Source organism: Pieris rapae, chromosome 13 (genome assembly GCF_905147795.1).
Source record: "Pieris rapae chromosome 13, ilPieRapa1.1, whole genome shotgun sequence".
Lineage (NCBI taxonomy): Eukaryota > Metazoa > Arthropoda > Insecta > Lepidoptera > Pieridae > Pieris > Pieris rapae.
This window is the reverse complement of record NC_059521.1, coordinates 1,965,636-1,981,860: the sequence shown is the minus strand read 5'-3', so window position 1 is coordinate 1,981,860 and position 16,225 is coordinate 1,965,636. Positions and strand designations below refer to the sequence as shown.

The following is a 16,225-nucleotide window of genomic DNA, read 5'->3' as shown; positions in this document are numbered from 1 at the left end:
ATAATATGTATACATAATTCTACAGATACACTAATAAGTGATTGTAATAGTTTTAAACAACCTGTGTCTATTATCTATATAGTCTGTGGTTTTGGATGTCTTTAGTATATTAATATTATAAAGAGGAAAATTTTGATTGTTTGTTTGTTGGCTTACATAGCTACATTGAATCATGAATAGTATCGAAGACCTACGTTATCTCTGATAAAAATATGCTATTTAAAAAGAACCGTATGAAATTTTCAAAACCAGTTACGGTTTTTAACTGTAAGTACTGAATGAAATTACAACAGTGAAACCCAAGGTGTGAAAAGACTAATAAAAATTCCTATGTTGCCTACTCTACGGAAATTATTGACAATACAGCAAAGTGATGTACTACGCTTTTAAAGATTAACATCATATTATTATTACAAGCCGTCGGAAATATCTGCGAACCTCGCTGGAATGCGCTTCCCCGCACCCCGCCCCGTTTTCGCCTATCCAGTACCGTTGCCAACGCAATCGCCGATGCACGTGTATTATTCTTGCTTTCGTAATCGCATTTTAGTGTTTATTGTTTCTCTGTTTGGTGAAATATTACATAAACTACCTATTTAGTGCTGTATGTAAGATGGGTAGGACTACATAAAACTCAATAAAAATAAGTACACAAATAAAATATTTTTTATTTTTACATCTTCAATTTTTTTGCTATCTCTCCAGTTTGTATGACGTCATTAAGCCAGGTTCGCAGATATTTCCGACGACTTGTATTATATTATCAATGTAGCATAGCAACAAAATAGTCTTTTTGCATTTAAAAGTTTTTCAAGACGAGCTTTATGCTATAGAATATCGAGCTACGATCAAATTATTGCGAGAAGAACCGGAGAGAACAGCTAGTTTAAAAAAAAGGTGGTGTATTTAGATTTTCCGATTTCGAAGTGATTCTGAATTCTGATTGTGTTCCTAGTTCCTACCTAATATTTCGAATACGTATTCTGAATATTTAAAAAAATATTGATTACATAAATATTTTTCGCAGTAATTAAATAATTTTGGTGCCGGTCAAAATGGTATTTAAATGCCAAGAAGATAGCTTTTTAAAAGAGGTGAGTAAGTTTAATGTTACTTATTATTGTTTGCATTTAATATCCATAATAATTGATATCGCAGTAATAATGTAAATAACTATTTTGGTTCATTCGCAGTTTACTTCTAAAGTGGTTAAATGCGAGTCAACTTCGGAGCCAATAGTAGAATATGGCAAATCAACAAACTTCCAGGGTTACCAAATAACAGTTGAGAACACAATTATTTTCCCAGCTGGAGGTGGTCAAGTAAGCAATCTTTTGTGTGTAATTACAGATAAAACTGAAGGATGGTTAACATTATCCATTATTTGAAAGTCAATTTGTGTTAAGTTCAAGTATTGTGTTAAGCAGGCTTTATTACTTGGTGAAACTTTAATTATTTTTAGTATAGAACTAACCTAAATTATTAGCGCTTTTGTTTTAAAGCCACATGATTTGGGGTGGATAAATGAAGTAGAAGTCTTGCAAGTTCTTCGAAAGGGTGAGGAAGCTCTTCACTTCACCAAGGAGCCAATCGAAGTTGGAACTAATGTTACTCTAAAAATAAATTGGGAAAGGAGATTTGACCACATGCAACAACATTCAGGTAATAAAAGCCTAATAGATAATTTACATTTCTTTAAGGTATAGTAAAGTAGGTTTTTGTGTGAAATTATGTTAAGTAAATAATATAAAATCTTAAAGTTAACTATAAGTTTAAAAGAGTTTAAACATATCATTTACGACCATGTTGTTTAGAACAAGATACTGGTTATATTGGCCTAAACCATAGAGGTCCTGGCTGATTTCTATTGCATTAGGTACTTAATAACAACATCATCAGCTGTTATGACTATCGGTTTTAAAGACAAATTTTAGCAAACTGATTATTATTATTCTAGTACACATTCTATTTTAACAGGACAACACCTGCTATCAGCTATATTAGAGAATGAGCATGATTTACCAACAACAAGCTGGTGGCTTGGTTCTGATGACAGTTACATTGAAATAGATACACCAAGTGTTGATCCCAAAATATTACAAAGTGTAGAACAAAGATGTAATTCATTAATACAATCAGCATTACCCGTTAAAGTTAAGTTATGTAAAGCAAATGATCCCAATTTAGATAAGGTAAGCATGTAATTTTCAGCATATTTCTTTCATATAACAGTCTTTTTAAGGCGTAACAACTTCATAATAAGGATATAATTAAGACATAGGTGTCCTTACACTGAGCAGGATATTAATTATGAAATACATATTTATTAATCCTATATATATATTATTAATATTTAATATTTTGCATTACAGGCACATTTACGGGGCTTGCCAAATGATTGTATGGACACAATCAGAATTATATGTATTGGTGATGTTGATGAAAATATGTGCTGTGGTACTCATGTATCAAATTTAAGGTAATGGATTGTTGAATACATCTATTCATAACATTATAGTGTCTCCATTTCGCTACAGCAACTGCCACTTGAGAAATAAGTGGCAATATATAATTCATAAAATTGTCTAAGAGACCTTCACTGAATAATAAGTATTTAAGACTAATGCCAAAATAGTAAAATAGTAATAATATACATTTTCTCTATAATAATACCACCTGAACTATCCTACATTATATTTACTTATTTCAGTCAATTACAAGTTATTAAACTGTTAGGTGCAGAACCAGGCAAGAAAGGGAAGACTAATTTGAGATTTTTGGTTGGAAATCGTGTAATAAACATGTTCCAAAATATGTTGGACAAGGAGAAAGCTCTAACTGGAATATTGAAGTAAATATTTTCTTTAAACATTTAAGAATTATATAGTTGTGATCTATAGCAGTCCACATATAAGTTAACTTCAAGTTCCACGGTTTTTTTTTAATAAGATGACTCATAAATTGTTTTTCTGGCAATTATTATGAATTTAAAGATTTGTGATAGATTTCAAGCTTACTTTGATAAATTCTATTTCAGGAACGATCCTACAAGACATGAAGAACTTATTCAAAAATTGCAGAAAAATTTTAAAACAGTTAACAAAAACCTACAAAACGTTCTTAGTGAATTGGCTCAATATGAAATTGAGAGGGTTATAAACAAACATCCTAAGCCTAAATATGTGTTCATGTTTAAAAAAGAAGCAACACCCGAATTCAATAGGGCCATTTGTAAAGGATTGGATAAGGAGGGCCTCTTTATATTTTGTGCTTCTGAGGAACCTGATAAACCTAAAGAAGGTCAAATTATTATTCAAGGACCAGAGGAACATTGTAATGTATTAGGAGCACAGTAAGTATTTATTAAAACAATTCTCTAAATGCTACAGAGGCTGAGTTGTTGGTAGGCATAGCATGTTAACCCAATGTTGCCAAAGTCTGGAGTTTGATTTTAAGCAGTAGAAAAATTATTTACTGGTGTAGTCGAATAGAAAACTATTATATACCTAGCAATTATAATTGTGGGATATTATCTATATGTGGATATTATTATATAGAATTTGTTAGAAAGTTTAAAAATAATGTAAGTTAATTTTCCATCATATTATTAGACTCAGTCATTGATCTTATTAAAATAAACAGGCAAACACTATAATTTAGTAAATTTCTTATTTTGGATTTAAAGAATGAGTATTCATATTTTTTATTTATTTTATAGGATTACAGAGATTTTAAAAGGAAAAGGTGCATTTAAACATGGGAAGTTTCAAGGAAAGGCTTCTGACTTGAGTGGTATCAATAAATGTAAGAAATTAATAGAGGATTATTTTAACAACCTCAACTAAGTATAAATTGTAATAAATATACTTTGTTAAATAATCACTTTTTTATTGTACACATACAGGTTTAATGAAAATATGTATCTATAATATAAATAAGGTATTGAATAAATAAGGAAGTAAATATAATTTTACTCATAAATTCTGTCTTCTTGACATAAATGCATTGATCATACCTATTTCATACATTGCTTCAATATATAGAAACAAAAAATAACAACAAATTATCATTCCTATATTTTATACTATACTTTAAACCAGGTATTATTATATAATAGTATTATGAATCCCAGTAACCCAGTGTCCACGCAGTTGGCCATAAATTAAATTAAGTTAATTAAAAACTTTTCTTAAAGGCTAATTGCAAAAGTAGTGTAGTGGAAAAAATGCTCATAAGTAAGCTGAATTTGACTAACACAATTATGTTGTTAAGGCTCAAATTTTTCTGTAACCCTCTGAACCACCTTTTCAATACCAACATTGCTCCAATCTTGTGACATATCATCTAGATAATTGTCAAAGTCAACCAAATCCTTAAATGCTTCCCACTGAAGTAGATGTGACACTAACTCTAACACTTCCGATTGCTGTAGAGGGGGAGCTGAAACATATAATTTTTTTTAATTTCACAAATTTTCAACATAGACTAGCTAAAAGATAAGAGAAATATACAAAGTAAAACTGTGATTCTGAATGAGAGATGATTTGCTCTATAAATATCATATGTATTATAATATATCTATAAAAAACTAACTAGACTAACTTGTAACTTATGTTATTAAAATGATCAGGGAGGTTGCCCAATGTTTGGTTTTACTGTTAAATTAATCTCACAACACTCACGGAACAATAATTTACTAGTTTCTTGAAGTTTCCACTTTCCATCATTAAATCGATGAATTTTTAAGGCTGGTGATGTCATATTTCTGGCTAACTTCTTATTTTCAATCTATAAAAAATATAAAGCACTTTTATATATAAAGGTTTGTAATACATATTTATTATTATCAGGTGATGTCCCAATGGATGTTTGCCTGAGGTTATATAATTACAATTATTATCACACACCTGCTTTGTTACTGAAAACAAAAGGCAAACCTGCCATGACATGGTATAATTTTAAAATCAGGTTTTTATAAATTTACCATTTTTGCTACAAAAAAAAATTCTTCTTATAAGATACATTCTAAATTATGTATTTAGATAATTTCCCATTTTATTTTATTTAAAATTAATATATTTTTTCTTAAAATAATAAAGTAGATAGGTGCAAGAATTTGACATTTATTTACCACAGCAAAAATTGCAGATGGGAAGTATTCTGCTATTTTCTCAGCAATTTTTGTACTTGGACACTTCTCTACACTGCTGTCATTATAGTTTTCACAAGCAGCATAATATCCTACTATTATACGATTATCTGTCTGAGCCATGTTATCTATCTGAAAGCAAAAACATTCTACTTTAAAACAATAACGTTAAATTATTAAAGATCTATTGTGTTTTGACACGACCACGTTATAATTATCATTAAATTAGTCAAGCCACTTAAATCACCACATACCTGTGTTAGAGCAACTTCAGCCATTGGTGTTAGGTTATGACTATGGTGGAATAAGGGCATAACATCCACAATATCAAGGTCTGGGTTTTTAGCATCATCTTTAACTTTACTACCATCCGCGAGAAGGATGCCGTTTATAGCACAGTGCGGATATTTGGCTGCGTGAAGAATCATTTTTGCATAAGCACTAGTTGTAAACGTTACTTCACCCATAGTGCCCCTTTTTACAAAACAGTAAGTTTATAAATATTTTTAATTTTTTTAATGTTAATAATATCTGTATACTTAATTAATAAAATAACAAATAAAGTTTCAGGCGTTTTGGGTACACATTACACAATTACACAAATTCAAAGTGTCAAAATCCTACAAGTACCTAATGCCAAATGCCAATCGCCGTTAACCGTTTGCCAGTGCATTATATTATGACAGAAAAAATATCTTGCATTTGACAATAAGAAGCCGAATGTCAGCTGTTCAATTTAGTTTCTTAGATTTGTTTCATGATTGAGATTTTCTCTTGTAAACAATAATTGAATTCGCTATTTATTAAAAAATCTTATTCAAATGATATTCAGTTGTATAGTATAGACAAAAATGGATAAAAACGATGGTTCTCAACTCACAGAGTTTCCGCGCTTTGAATCTGAATCTAATCAGAGTGGCGTAACAATGTTTTTTAATAAACTATGGAAATTACCCTTATTTTCTCCAAACGAAACTGATGAGCACCCGGAAAGTAAGATATCGAGCGATGATAAATATACTCAGCTCGAGGATCCTAGTAAGAAAGAAGTTGATGTAAATAATGATCCTTCATGCAGCCAGACAACTGATAGTGGGCGCAATGTTATGAGAAAAATTAGTGTTTTCAGTTCCGGGGTAAGTACAGCTATGCCTTTGTAAATATGCATTTATTTTGTTACAATATATATTTATTATCTTATTTTACTATTGTTTTATTTCTTAGAGTGGCACTCGATATGCTGACACAGATCTAGCAAGATACTGGATGCCAGATGATATATCACGGGAATGTTATGAATGTGCAGCACGTTTTGGAGCATTACGTCGTAGACATCATTGTAGAGTATGTGGACAGATATTTTGTTCAAGATGTTGCAGTCAACGTGTGCCAGGTTTTAATTAATATAGACTTTTCTCCTCTTAATAAGCCAAAGTTAATTTAATGCTAAAATGTTCATATCTCTTTGGTAATTTAAAATTAAATAATTTAAATTCTTTTCTTTTAGGCCAAATTTTTGGGTGTGCTGGTGATTTGCGTGTTTGTACATATTGCTGTAATGTAGTATTGAGCTATCTACGTGAAAATGACATCACTGGTGAAATATATCCTGACTTGAGAATGTTACAGGAAAACCTTCAGGTATTTCTGATAAATTCAATGGAATATTAAAGATTACAGAATATAATAAATTAGATGTACAATAATTATGATGATTTTTTTTTCTTTTAGACAAAATTTCCTGAGAAGAAATCAAACTCAACATCAAATAGAGACTTTATGTTTGCCCACGAGCAAGAGAATTGTGAAGTGAGAAATTCAACTAAAGATATACATGATATCTACAGACAGTTATCATTTTCACTGCCAACTCAACATCATAGGTATTAATGATTTTAACAGATCATGTTTTTTGTGATTGAAATTTTTCCAAATACAGCTTTTTATTATTATTTAAGGCAGTGTTCGCTTGTGTCACAGTGTGAGCTTTAACTCTGATACATGATCCCCATTTGAGTACCAATGGACTTTATATCTATGTGCACATTTAAAACTGGCTGGTATCGTGAAAGAAAACATCCAAAAATTATTAAAAACAAAGAAAATAAATTGTTCAGTTTAAAATCATACACACCATACATATAGGTGACCTTTTCTCGTTTCAGATATCGTTTAGTGAGATATAGCAACGTATGGCGAGGATGTGACATCATACAATGGGTTATGGAAAACACTCCAAATAAAACCAGGTAGGTAGTGTCAGGTACAGTTTAAATATTATTTCGACTTTTTAAATCAATTGTAAATACTCTAACTTTTCCTTTTATTATGCGGGTATTAGAACAGACGCGCCAAAATCAGCTTAATATGATTTTAAACCATTGTAAGTCTACTAAATAATCATAAAGTTACTGCTACAGTTAAAAAACCAAGTGAAAAGTAGTAATAATATATCTCTGTTTCACCGAAGCCATAATAATTCTACGAAAAGAGTGGTATTCGTCAAAATTACCGTTGTAATGTTGCAACGGTATCGGTGTCGCCCGTAATTAAAAAATAGTTCAAATGTTTTAACAGTGAAACAGTCGTGAAACGCTTTTGCCCATCACTCTGATTAGATAAATGATAGTGTTATATCAGTATTGCACCCGTGCGAAGCTGGGGCGGGTAATTTATTTATTTATTTATCCTTTATTGCCTTATACAAAAACACACATAACAAAAAAAAAATAAAAAAAAAAACAGTTACAAAAGATATAAGGCAAAGGTAATGAATAAAGACAAAACTTTTTATCCAGGGCCCAGGCGTCAATGTTCTGTCAGAGTCTCTTACAACAAGGGTATATGGAGCAAGTGACCGATCCACCGCATTTCGCTGATTATGGCCTCTACAGACCCCTGAATTTGGTCTGCACCGAACCTGACGTCACAAGTAAAATATACGTCCATATTCTAATTCGTATCTCAAGTTAGAATCTCATATTTAGCGCTGTCAAATGTGTCAAACTTTATAGATTTAATGATTAGGGGCCGTTCATGAAATACGTTCGCATACAAGGGGGTGGGGAGGGGTCTGGCCGAGTGTGACAAGATGTGACAAGGGGGGAGGGGGGGTATAGGGCAGCGTGACGTTCGCCGTTTATTATTTTTTGACATGAGCGCTAGCTCTGTGGCGCAACTCTAGCGGCGTTGCGATCCGTCACAACGGGTTTCTTTGTTTTTCCAATACTTGAGAGAGTAACGTTTCCACGTACCCTGCGCTCTCGATTCAGTAACAAATGAAAATACTATTTCTCTAGAATTTATCATACTCAGCAGGGGGGGGGTCTTAGTTTTCTGACGAAATATTTCTAGGGGGGGGGTCACAAAAAGTGTGACACAGCGTGACAATGGGGGGGAGGGGGTCAAAAAAAGCTGATTTCAGTGTGACGTATTTTATGAACGGCCCCTTAGGCAGATTTTAAAAATATATTTAAATGGTTTTAATTGGTTCTTTCAGCTGATGAGAACAATGAAGAAACCGAAACGACCAGATTGGTTGAAAGTGTGTCTTCATATTGTCTAGATCTGAATCTAGGCGATAGTTCAGCGCGACTCATAAAGTCTACAAAAAGAGGTAAAGTATAGGAATATTGTGGCTCCGTTACAAATCAATATTAATCTTTAAAACTATTGAACATTAGCAAGAATTTGAATTTGATGATAAATAAAACTTCATGATATTTCTGTTTCAATCTTAGAGAATAAAAAATTCTTACTATTTTTTTCTCGATTTCCTTTACTCTCTCTCCAACTTCCTCACTATAGTTCTCTCCTACCTCTCGCTCCATAGCACTGTGTGTGATGCGATGTTCGCTCTGTCTCACTCTCTCTCTCGATCTTTCTCACTTGCTCGCCCCCATGGTTCCTTCTATTTCATGACCACGTGTTACGAGAGAGTAACAGTTGGATATTTTGTAATTTCTCAATATTTTAAATTTGGTTTTATTTCAGAACCGGCAGTTGAGACACCAGAAGAGGATCCATTGGTTATAGAAAACGATGATAGTGAGTATTATTTGTCCAATGAACAATAGTATTTAAGCCAAAACAAAAAGTGTATAAGTTAGCAGTATACATTAAATTGTGCATGTAAAATACAAATACAAAGTATTAAAGATGCAATATTAAATAATATTTTTTCATGATCTAATTTGAACAGGAACAATAAAATTGTACTTCAAATTATTTCTACTTATGAATTAATTTTTAAATTAGAGTTTTCAACACAAATAAAGATGTTAGTACTTTAACCTACAAAAAAAAAAAGTATAATAACATCCTTTTGTTTTTTTGGACGTGATTTTATTTTCAAAAAGTTTATTTGGTGTTAAATAACAATTGCGCTACCTTTGTCCTCTATAATTAAATTTGACGTTTTAAAGGAAATATTCGTATGCTATGTGGCTAAATAAAATCAATAATAACTTCTCTTAAGGTAGCGAAGTGCGGCCTATATGTAAAGCGATAGAGGAATCAGGGGTGGAACATATAAAACTGCTACTTCGCCAATGCCTCGCGCGACAGGCACTATGTTCTAGTTGGGCTGATGTGTTGTATCCGCTCTGTGTACACGCTGCTAATATTACTGCACCAGGTAAAATGATATGCATGCATAATAGCTAAATCTAATAATCGTCCTTTTAAAATTATTCTAGTAATATAATACTTTAACTGTGTTTATTAATTATATTATAAGTATATTCACAATTCATTACAATAACTTGTCAGCGCATAGTATTCGTATGTTAGAGCCTTTTAAGTATAAACATACTAACTTTACATAACTACAATTTTTTTCCTGTTGGATACTCGTATTGATGTTTATGTAACGTATGGTGCCTAGTAAGCAGTTGAAAAAAATATCATCATTCATTGAGAATTGATTAGTTTCCTATGCGCGTATTGGTTTATATAAACCGACTAAAGAAAGAAGTTGTTTGACCTAAATGTGTGGAGTATCAGAGCATTTTAATATTTGATTATGATTTATTATCAATGAATCGAAAATTGGCTAAATCTTCGTAAACGTAATTAATTAGTAATAACGTTTGTAAACTAACTTTGTACACTAACTAACTTCGTAAACTAGTTAGCTAACATTGTAAACTAACTAACTAACTTCGTAAACTCGCGAATGTGTATTCTAACTTTGAAATCGCTTTAAACTTTACAAGTTATAATCACAAGTGTATGGAAATATAGGCTATTGAATTATATTAATAGGTAATTCAATCATAATTATTATAAGTGAATTATACAACAGATCTCATGGGCGCTGACTTAGATGTACGTAACTATGTCCAAGTGAAGAAAGTTCCCGGTGGGGAGAAACGAGACAGTGTGGTTGTGCCTGGCGTTGTTATATCCAAGAATGTTGTGCATAGGTATGTATCAAAACTATTCAATCAGAATAACCCATTGGAACCCTATATGGGTATTGGCCTTTCTTAGATTATTGAGAGCTTTTTGTGCCTGGCACATTTTTTTTTCATTTTGATGTTTACATTTGCAGCGTTTGTTAATTGCACATATAAGTCTGGATTAGAAGGAATCTTAGGGTTGTGAGTCTACTTTTTTGATGTAAATGTTTTCCAATACAGAAGACACTGTATATTCTTCTTATAGTCCTGAAGGTTAACCAATTCGACTTAGGGTACTTCAATAAAAGAGCGTAGCAATTCTTAAAATACCGGCAACGCACTCGTGAGCCCTTTGGCATTGAGACACTTTTGTAAGTCAAAATTACAAGTTAGAAATATTTAAAGAAATTACTTTATTACCCTTCCAAATGGTGCTTCAAATGAATAAAAATGGGCAAGAAATCAAAAGGTTTTCTAAAATGGCCTTTAGATACCCCGCCTATGGACAACCCTAATTCCGGAAAACTCGCGAGGGCATTGGCTTGTAAGAATTGGTACGCTCTTTTGAAGGACCATAAGATGAAGACCCCACTTTATGCAATTAACTCCTTAAAAGTTGTTTTTATAACACAACTAGCAGACTCGGCCAAGCGTTGCTATGGCTAAGGTTTTAGTTATATTACTTAGTAGAAACTATTCAAGGGAAACGGTGGTACTTTTAACACAGGGCCATCTGTTAGAATTTAATCAAATAATAAACAAATAATTTGCAATAAAATAAAATTGCGACAATAATTAAAGATCTTACCTATCCTATCTCTCAAGTTGGATCGAACTGCACGTGGTGTGCGATATTTATTATAATCGGTTAAGTGGTTTAGGAGTCCATTGTGACACGAGATTTATATATATTAAGATTTTAAGTAAATATTCTTTTAACAGAGCAATGCCTCGGCAGATAACAAACCCCACTGTATTACTCCTTGACTGTTCAATCGCGTACCAACGGGTTGAGGGGAAACTAACCTCCTTGGAGCCTGTTCTAATGCAGGTAATGATTATATTATGTGCTCCGAAGATATAAGGGATCGTTCAAGTATTACGTAAGCACTATAGGGGGGAGGTTTGATTTTCTTACTTTGTGATTACGTCAGCAGTAATTTTTTCACATATAACCCATTGTCTATGCTTGACAGCGAAATGCCTTTTCGTGGGTTCCTACTAAAAATTAATACGTTTGTGTACTATTATTTTTTATACTTTGCTTACTTTTGCTGACAAGAGGAGGGGGGGATAAATTTCAGTAAAACTACTTCGTAATACTTACTTAAGTACTGTAATCATCATTTTTTGCCAGCTCTATTTGGTTTAATTGAATCAAATGCTCTTTAAAAAAATATCGCCAGCTCTCCGGGTTTATTGATACTATTCTGCTAATTACAGGAACAAGAATATTTAGTACGATGTGCCGCGCGAATATCTGCGCTGCGTCCGCGCGTAGTGCTCGTTAAGGGGGGCGTGGCACGCGGCGTACAGGATGCGTTGAGGGAACAGGGTGAGGATTTATTAATATAATTAGTATCGCAACAGTTATTCTAAAGAAGTCGATTTTTTCATTGATTTATGTAGATGTACGCTGCAATAAATATCAATAGTGTTATCGCTAGTAATCCGTAGGCGAATTAGTGTTTTAATAAGGGTAGAGATATAAACATTTTTAGTCATTTAAAAATCATTCACTCTTCAGTGATTTGTTTTGAAGTCCCTAGTTTCAAATCAGGTTCGGTAGTAAATCGGTCAGGTCGGCAGAAATTATTTGGTAATGGATTTGGTATATTCATGTGTGTGAATGTGTCATTCAATAATTTGTTTCGAGAAATCAAAATTTAACAAATATTCTATAATCTACTGAGTTACCTTTATTATTGGTTAAAAAAAATTGGTTGCCTGTAAAGTCGGTATACGGGCGAAAGTTTTACGTGACAACGACTTTGAGTGGTAAAATAATTTTAATGTAATTATTCATTCGTATAGTAGGAAGAAAGATGAATCACTTTTTATGTCTGTCTCTCTCGCTCTTAGGCGGGCTAACCATGCCCGAGTGGAAGGGACGCGTGCCTCTCACTCGCTCTCATTGTGAGCGCATAACGTGAGCGGAGCGTAACGCAGTTTCTTGAAGTGTCACCCGGCAAACCAATTTATAAGACGTTGTCACGTCAAAAGATTTCAGTAGAATTAAAAACCTAGTACCAATATAGTTCCTATTATTTTAGGTGTAGCTCTGGCAATAGGAGTGCGCGATAGAGCATTACGCCGTGTTTCGCGGTGCGCACGCGCAGATCTTGTCGCGTCTATTGACGCACGCATCGGCATGCCCAAACTTGGTACTTGTAAGAATTTTAGTATCAAAAATTGTAAGTATTATTCATTTTTATTTAAGATAATCTCAAACTCTAGTTGTCGTTTTTAGTATTTTCATGTTGTCTAAATTGTCTATGTTAAGTTATTTAATTGGCAACATATAGGGGAAAAACAAAATATTTCCTAAATGTTATATCACGGTTATATAATTTTCCGGTTTAAAGATATAGTGGACTAAAGTTATCAATGAAAAGAATATCTACGTTCTTTATTATTCCAGATCTTATTAGAGCGTCTTGATATTATTTTGCAATCCATTCCAGATTCTAGTAAAACCTTAATGGTTCTAGAAGGCTGTGCCGAACCTAATTTGGGATGCTGTATTTTACTACGAGGCGGCACTCAGCAAGAACTAACACGTCTTAAAAAAGTAGCGAAATTCATCCTTCTTGCGTGCTATAACTGGAAATTGGAAAAAGCCTTCTTAGGGGACATTGAAGCTGTACTGCCAGAACCAGGCATGAGTTTTATAGAAGAGTCAATCGAAACCAAAACTGCTGAAAAAGACGTCGAAGTTGGTGAAGCTGTTTTGGAAAGGATTAAAACAAATGAATCCGATGATAGTGATATTTTTGATGGGAAAATTAATTACGAAGTTGAAGAAAGTAAAGAGGTGGATTCATGTGATTTAAAAGATGAAGAAAATGAAAAAACAAATGAATCTGAAGCAAAAATTGAAGTTAAAGAAATTGAGGATCCGCTGAAGAAACAATATCGTAAAATGGATAGTGATAAGAATCTTAGTTGTGGCGTTCCAATTAAGGATTTCAGTGATCCGCTCAGGTCTACTGTGTCGATGGAGGATGATGTCTTTCTACCTGTCGAGGCTGAGTTAAAGGCTGATACGAAGGCTGAAAGGTAAGTTAAATGAAGGCAGCTAATCTGTGATTCTCAATAGAGATTAGAATATTCGAAAAGTTCAAACTAAATTGAATTACTTTTATTTATTCATTGTTATCGTTTCTTTGTTATACAAATCAAATATAAAGATAAAAATCTTGTTTTCCATTGTGTGTTGAAATTTGTAATTGTTGTAATATTAAATAGTAAGTCTTCTGTTTCTTGCCTGCTCTTTGGTGCTGTGCTTCTTTACTATTGTAATTCACAATTAATTAATACGCGTAATGTATTATTGTATAAGTATTTTTATCATCTAAGTGAATGTTATAATTTTCTTAGTCAAAAATTAAATAACGATAGATGTGGCGAAAGCGTACAATGAGCGTAACGTGACAATGAGCGAAACGGGACAATGAGAATGAATTTTTCGTGAGCGCAGCCGGCGTTAATAGATTTATTAGATGTAGTCACGTCAAAAATTCGTTAATTATATCTTTCCTAACCAGTTTTTCAAGATAAATCGATACTTTTCAGGTGGTGTACCGATGACGTAGTGCTGTCGATGTCGCCTAACATCGTGATTCCTGCCCCGCCTAGGCCCATTCGGCCCCAACCACCCCATACCCCACGGGAATTGAGGCACCACGTGGATTCAAAACCGGTGGAAACACAGCTCAAGGTAAGCTTCTAGCAGTAGGTATTTTCGTCAAGATTTGGTACATATGTTAGGACTTCGTTACACTAATAGAAACTAACTCAATTATTGTATTATTTTATTAAAAAGGTTACGTTAATTATAAACGTGGGTAGCACCCGCATGTTGAAGCGGAGGCTCAGGTGCCCATGGGCGGCCGTCAGCATTTTCTTCAAAGTGGCTTGCTTGCTCGTTTACCTATCGTCCCTTAAAATGATGTATACGTTTTATTATTTTTTATCTATAATACTTTTTTTTTCTTAATAAGACAACTCATGTTTGTATTATAGTTCTGATTCATTATTTTATATTTTCGAAAAGTTTTTTTTTGCTTTTTTATTTAGCTCTTTTTTTGTATTGCAAAATAAGTCTGTCCTTTCCACTATTATTAGATTCCACGATTATATATATAGACTTTCTGTCTATATTGTTACGAGCTAGGGGATCGGATAGAAACTGCCGTCGATTTATTCAAGGGTTTATTTTAATAAAATCTACGAGGAATTCGTTTACACTAATATCTGTAAATTACGCACAGAAAAGCACTAATAACACACACAATGAAACACTGTCACTAATCACTTAAATTACTCAGTACTGTATCACTAGTCTTCACTTAATCGCACTTTTTCTCTTCGCTGTTTATCGCTTCGAATCGCATTCAAAACTGAACTGAGTGGTCGCGTTTTGGCTCGCTTATATATCCCTGGGAAGAATCTCGAACGATGTTTCCGATGTTTACGAGAACTTTCAAGGCGGGAGCGCTACTGAGTAGCGATCGCCTAATTCTAGAACGCGCGTACTTGCTATCTCTTTCGCACACTGCTACGTGCTTGTCGTACGACGTTCTAGAGTTCTCGGTCTAGATTCTAGAAGGTTCTTAACTTTTCTCTCTTTCGCGTATCAAACAGTGCTTGTCCCACACCTAGAAAATTCGTTCTAGAATATTCCTTCATCAAAGGGGTATAACCAGGCCTGAAAACGCCTGAAAACGGGTCTGCTGAAAAGTGTACCATTCGTCTATACGTGTTCTGAAATCGACTGAAAAAATGTTTCAGCCTCCTGAAAACTAAGGCAACATTATGTAAATTTTGATTTTCTTATATGTGATTGATCCTCTCCTGAAACGGTCATAATTCATATTTCAGCCTGCTGAAAAGTTCTCTAAGTAGTGGAAAAATCTAAAAACATTGCAGTTGACCCGTCTTCGTAACAATATATATTTGTGAATAATATGCGCAATATTGAACATTCTCTTGAACGGAGAGCATCGTGAGGAAACCGGTTTGCCTTAGACCCAAAAAGTCAACGGTGTCAGGCACAGGAGGCTGATCACCTACATGCCTATTAGATTGACAATTATCATGAAACAGATATAAAAATCTGAAGCCCAAACCTCAAAAGTTTGTAGTGCCAGTGATTTATTTATTTATTTTTTGAAATAAAATGTATTATATGTGCGAAAAAGTGTGAAAATTAACGATTTTTTAATGGAGTATAATTAATAAATAACACGTACATAGGATATTCAATTCAGTGATTTTGATTAAGGAGCCCCACCCTTTCGTGAAGACAGCGATAACAGCACCGGCCGATGATTTGTCCGTAAAACGAATGCTTGCTAACTTCAGAGCGACTGGTTGCCGGCTTGTTGCTGATAAACATAAACGTAAGAAATCATTTCAATACTATTCGTATACGTTTTTATTTATAGAACAG

At 33.3% G+C, this 16,225-nt stretch overlaps 3 protein-coding genes across 4 annotated transcripts in view; 2 read left to right on the top strand and 1 right to left on the bottom strand.

The window, feature by feature from the left end:
- The first annotated feature begins 146 nt into the window (after positions 1-146).
- On the top strand, positions 147-3,879 carry LOC110992260 (alanyl-tRNA editing protein Aarsd1). 2 transcript variants are annotated; one of them, XM_022258023.2, is made up of 9 exons: positions 147-267; positions 1,028-1,094; positions 1,194-1,322; positions 1,503-1,662; positions 1,978-2,192; positions 2,373-2,479; positions 2,711-2,851; positions 3,038-3,352; positions 3,719-3,879. In XM_022258023.2, the coding sequence occupies exons 2-9, from the start codon at positions 1,056-1,058 to the stop codon at positions 3,843-3,845; spliced, it is 1,233 nt and encodes a 410-aa protein (XP_022113715.2). In that variant the 5' UTR covers positions 147-267; positions 1,028-1,055; the 3' UTR covers positions 3,846-3,879. The 2 variants fall into 2 exon arrangements, with proteins under 2 accessions (XP_022113715.2, XP_022113705.2); XM_022258013.2 differs by lacking the exon at positions 147-267 and adding an exon at positions 520-897.
- Positions 3,880-4,017: 138 nt separating this feature from the next.
- On the bottom strand, positions 4,018-5,772 carry LOC110992277 (ER membrane protein complex subunit 8/9 homolog). Its single transcript, XM_022258034.2, has 4 exons — positions 5,404-5,772; positions 5,132-5,281; positions 4,683-4,788; positions 4,018-4,440 (listed from the first exon to the last, which is right to left on the bottom strand). The coding sequence occupies exons 1-4, from the start codon at positions 5,614-5,616 to the stop codon at positions 4,268-4,270; spliced, it is 642 nt and encodes a 213-aa protein (XP_022113726.2). The 5' UTR covers positions 5,617-5,772; the 3' UTR covers positions 4,018-4,267.
- Positions 5,773-5,856: 84 nt separating this feature from the next.
- LOC110992518 (1-phosphatidylinositol 3-phosphate 5-kinase) overlaps positions 5,857-16,225 on the top strand; it is a 34,789-nt gene continuing 24,420 nt past the window's right edge. Inside the window, exons 1-16 of the mRNA XM_045630733.1 lie at positions 5,857-6,285; positions 6,374-6,542; positions 6,657-6,790; positions 6,881-7,032; positions 7,315-7,398; positions 7,948-8,081; positions 8,649-8,765; positions 9,143-9,196; positions 9,627-9,785; positions 10,455-10,575; positions 11,494-11,602; positions 11,995-12,106; positions 12,825-12,965; positions 13,236-13,830; positions 14,347-14,491; positions 16,058-16,175. Of these exons, the coding sequence (XP_045486689.1) occupies positions 6,001-6,285; positions 6,374-6,542; positions 6,657-6,790; positions 6,881-7,032; positions 7,315-7,398; positions 7,948-8,081; positions 8,649-8,765; positions 9,143-9,196; positions 9,627-9,785; positions 10,455-10,575; positions 11,494-11,602; positions 11,995-12,106; positions 12,825-12,965; positions 13,236-13,830; positions 14,347-14,491; positions 16,058-16,175 (2,629 nt within the window). The 5' untranslated portion in view covers positions 5,857-6,000. The remainder of the gene's footprint in view (positions 6,286-6,373; positions 6,543-6,656; positions 6,791-6,880; positions 7,033-7,314; positions 7,399-7,947; positions 8,082-8,648; positions 8,766-9,142; positions 9,197-9,626; positions 9,786-10,454; positions 10,576-11,493; positions 11,603-11,994; positions 12,107-12,824; positions 12,966-13,235; positions 13,831-14,346; positions 14,492-16,057; positions 16,176-16,225) is intronic.

Coding starts and splice junctions, on each gene's coding strand:
- LOC110992260 (XM_022258023.2), top strand. CDS start 1,056: ATGGTATTTAAATGCCAAGAAGATAGCTTTTTAAAAGAG. Junction 1,095..1,193: donor AAGATAGCTTTTTAAAAGAG/GTGAGTAAGTTT, acceptor GTTCATTCGCAG/TTTACTTCTAAAGTGGTTAA. Junction 3,353..3,718: donor TGTAATGTATTAGGAGCACA/GTAAGTATTTAT, acceptor TTTATTTTATAG/GATTACAGAGATTTTAAAAG.
- LOC110992277 (XM_022258034.2), bottom strand. CDS start 5,616: ATGGGTGAAGTAACGTTTACAACTAGTGCTTATGCAAAAATGATTCTT. Junction 5,282..5,403: donor CTGAAGTTGCTCTAACACAG/GTATGTGGTGAT, acceptor TTTTGCTTTCAG/ATAGATAACATGGCTCAGAC. Junction 4,441..4,682: donor AACTAGTAAATTATTGTTCC/GTGAGTGTTGTG, acceptor TATATGTTTCAG/CTCCCCCTCTACAGCAATCG.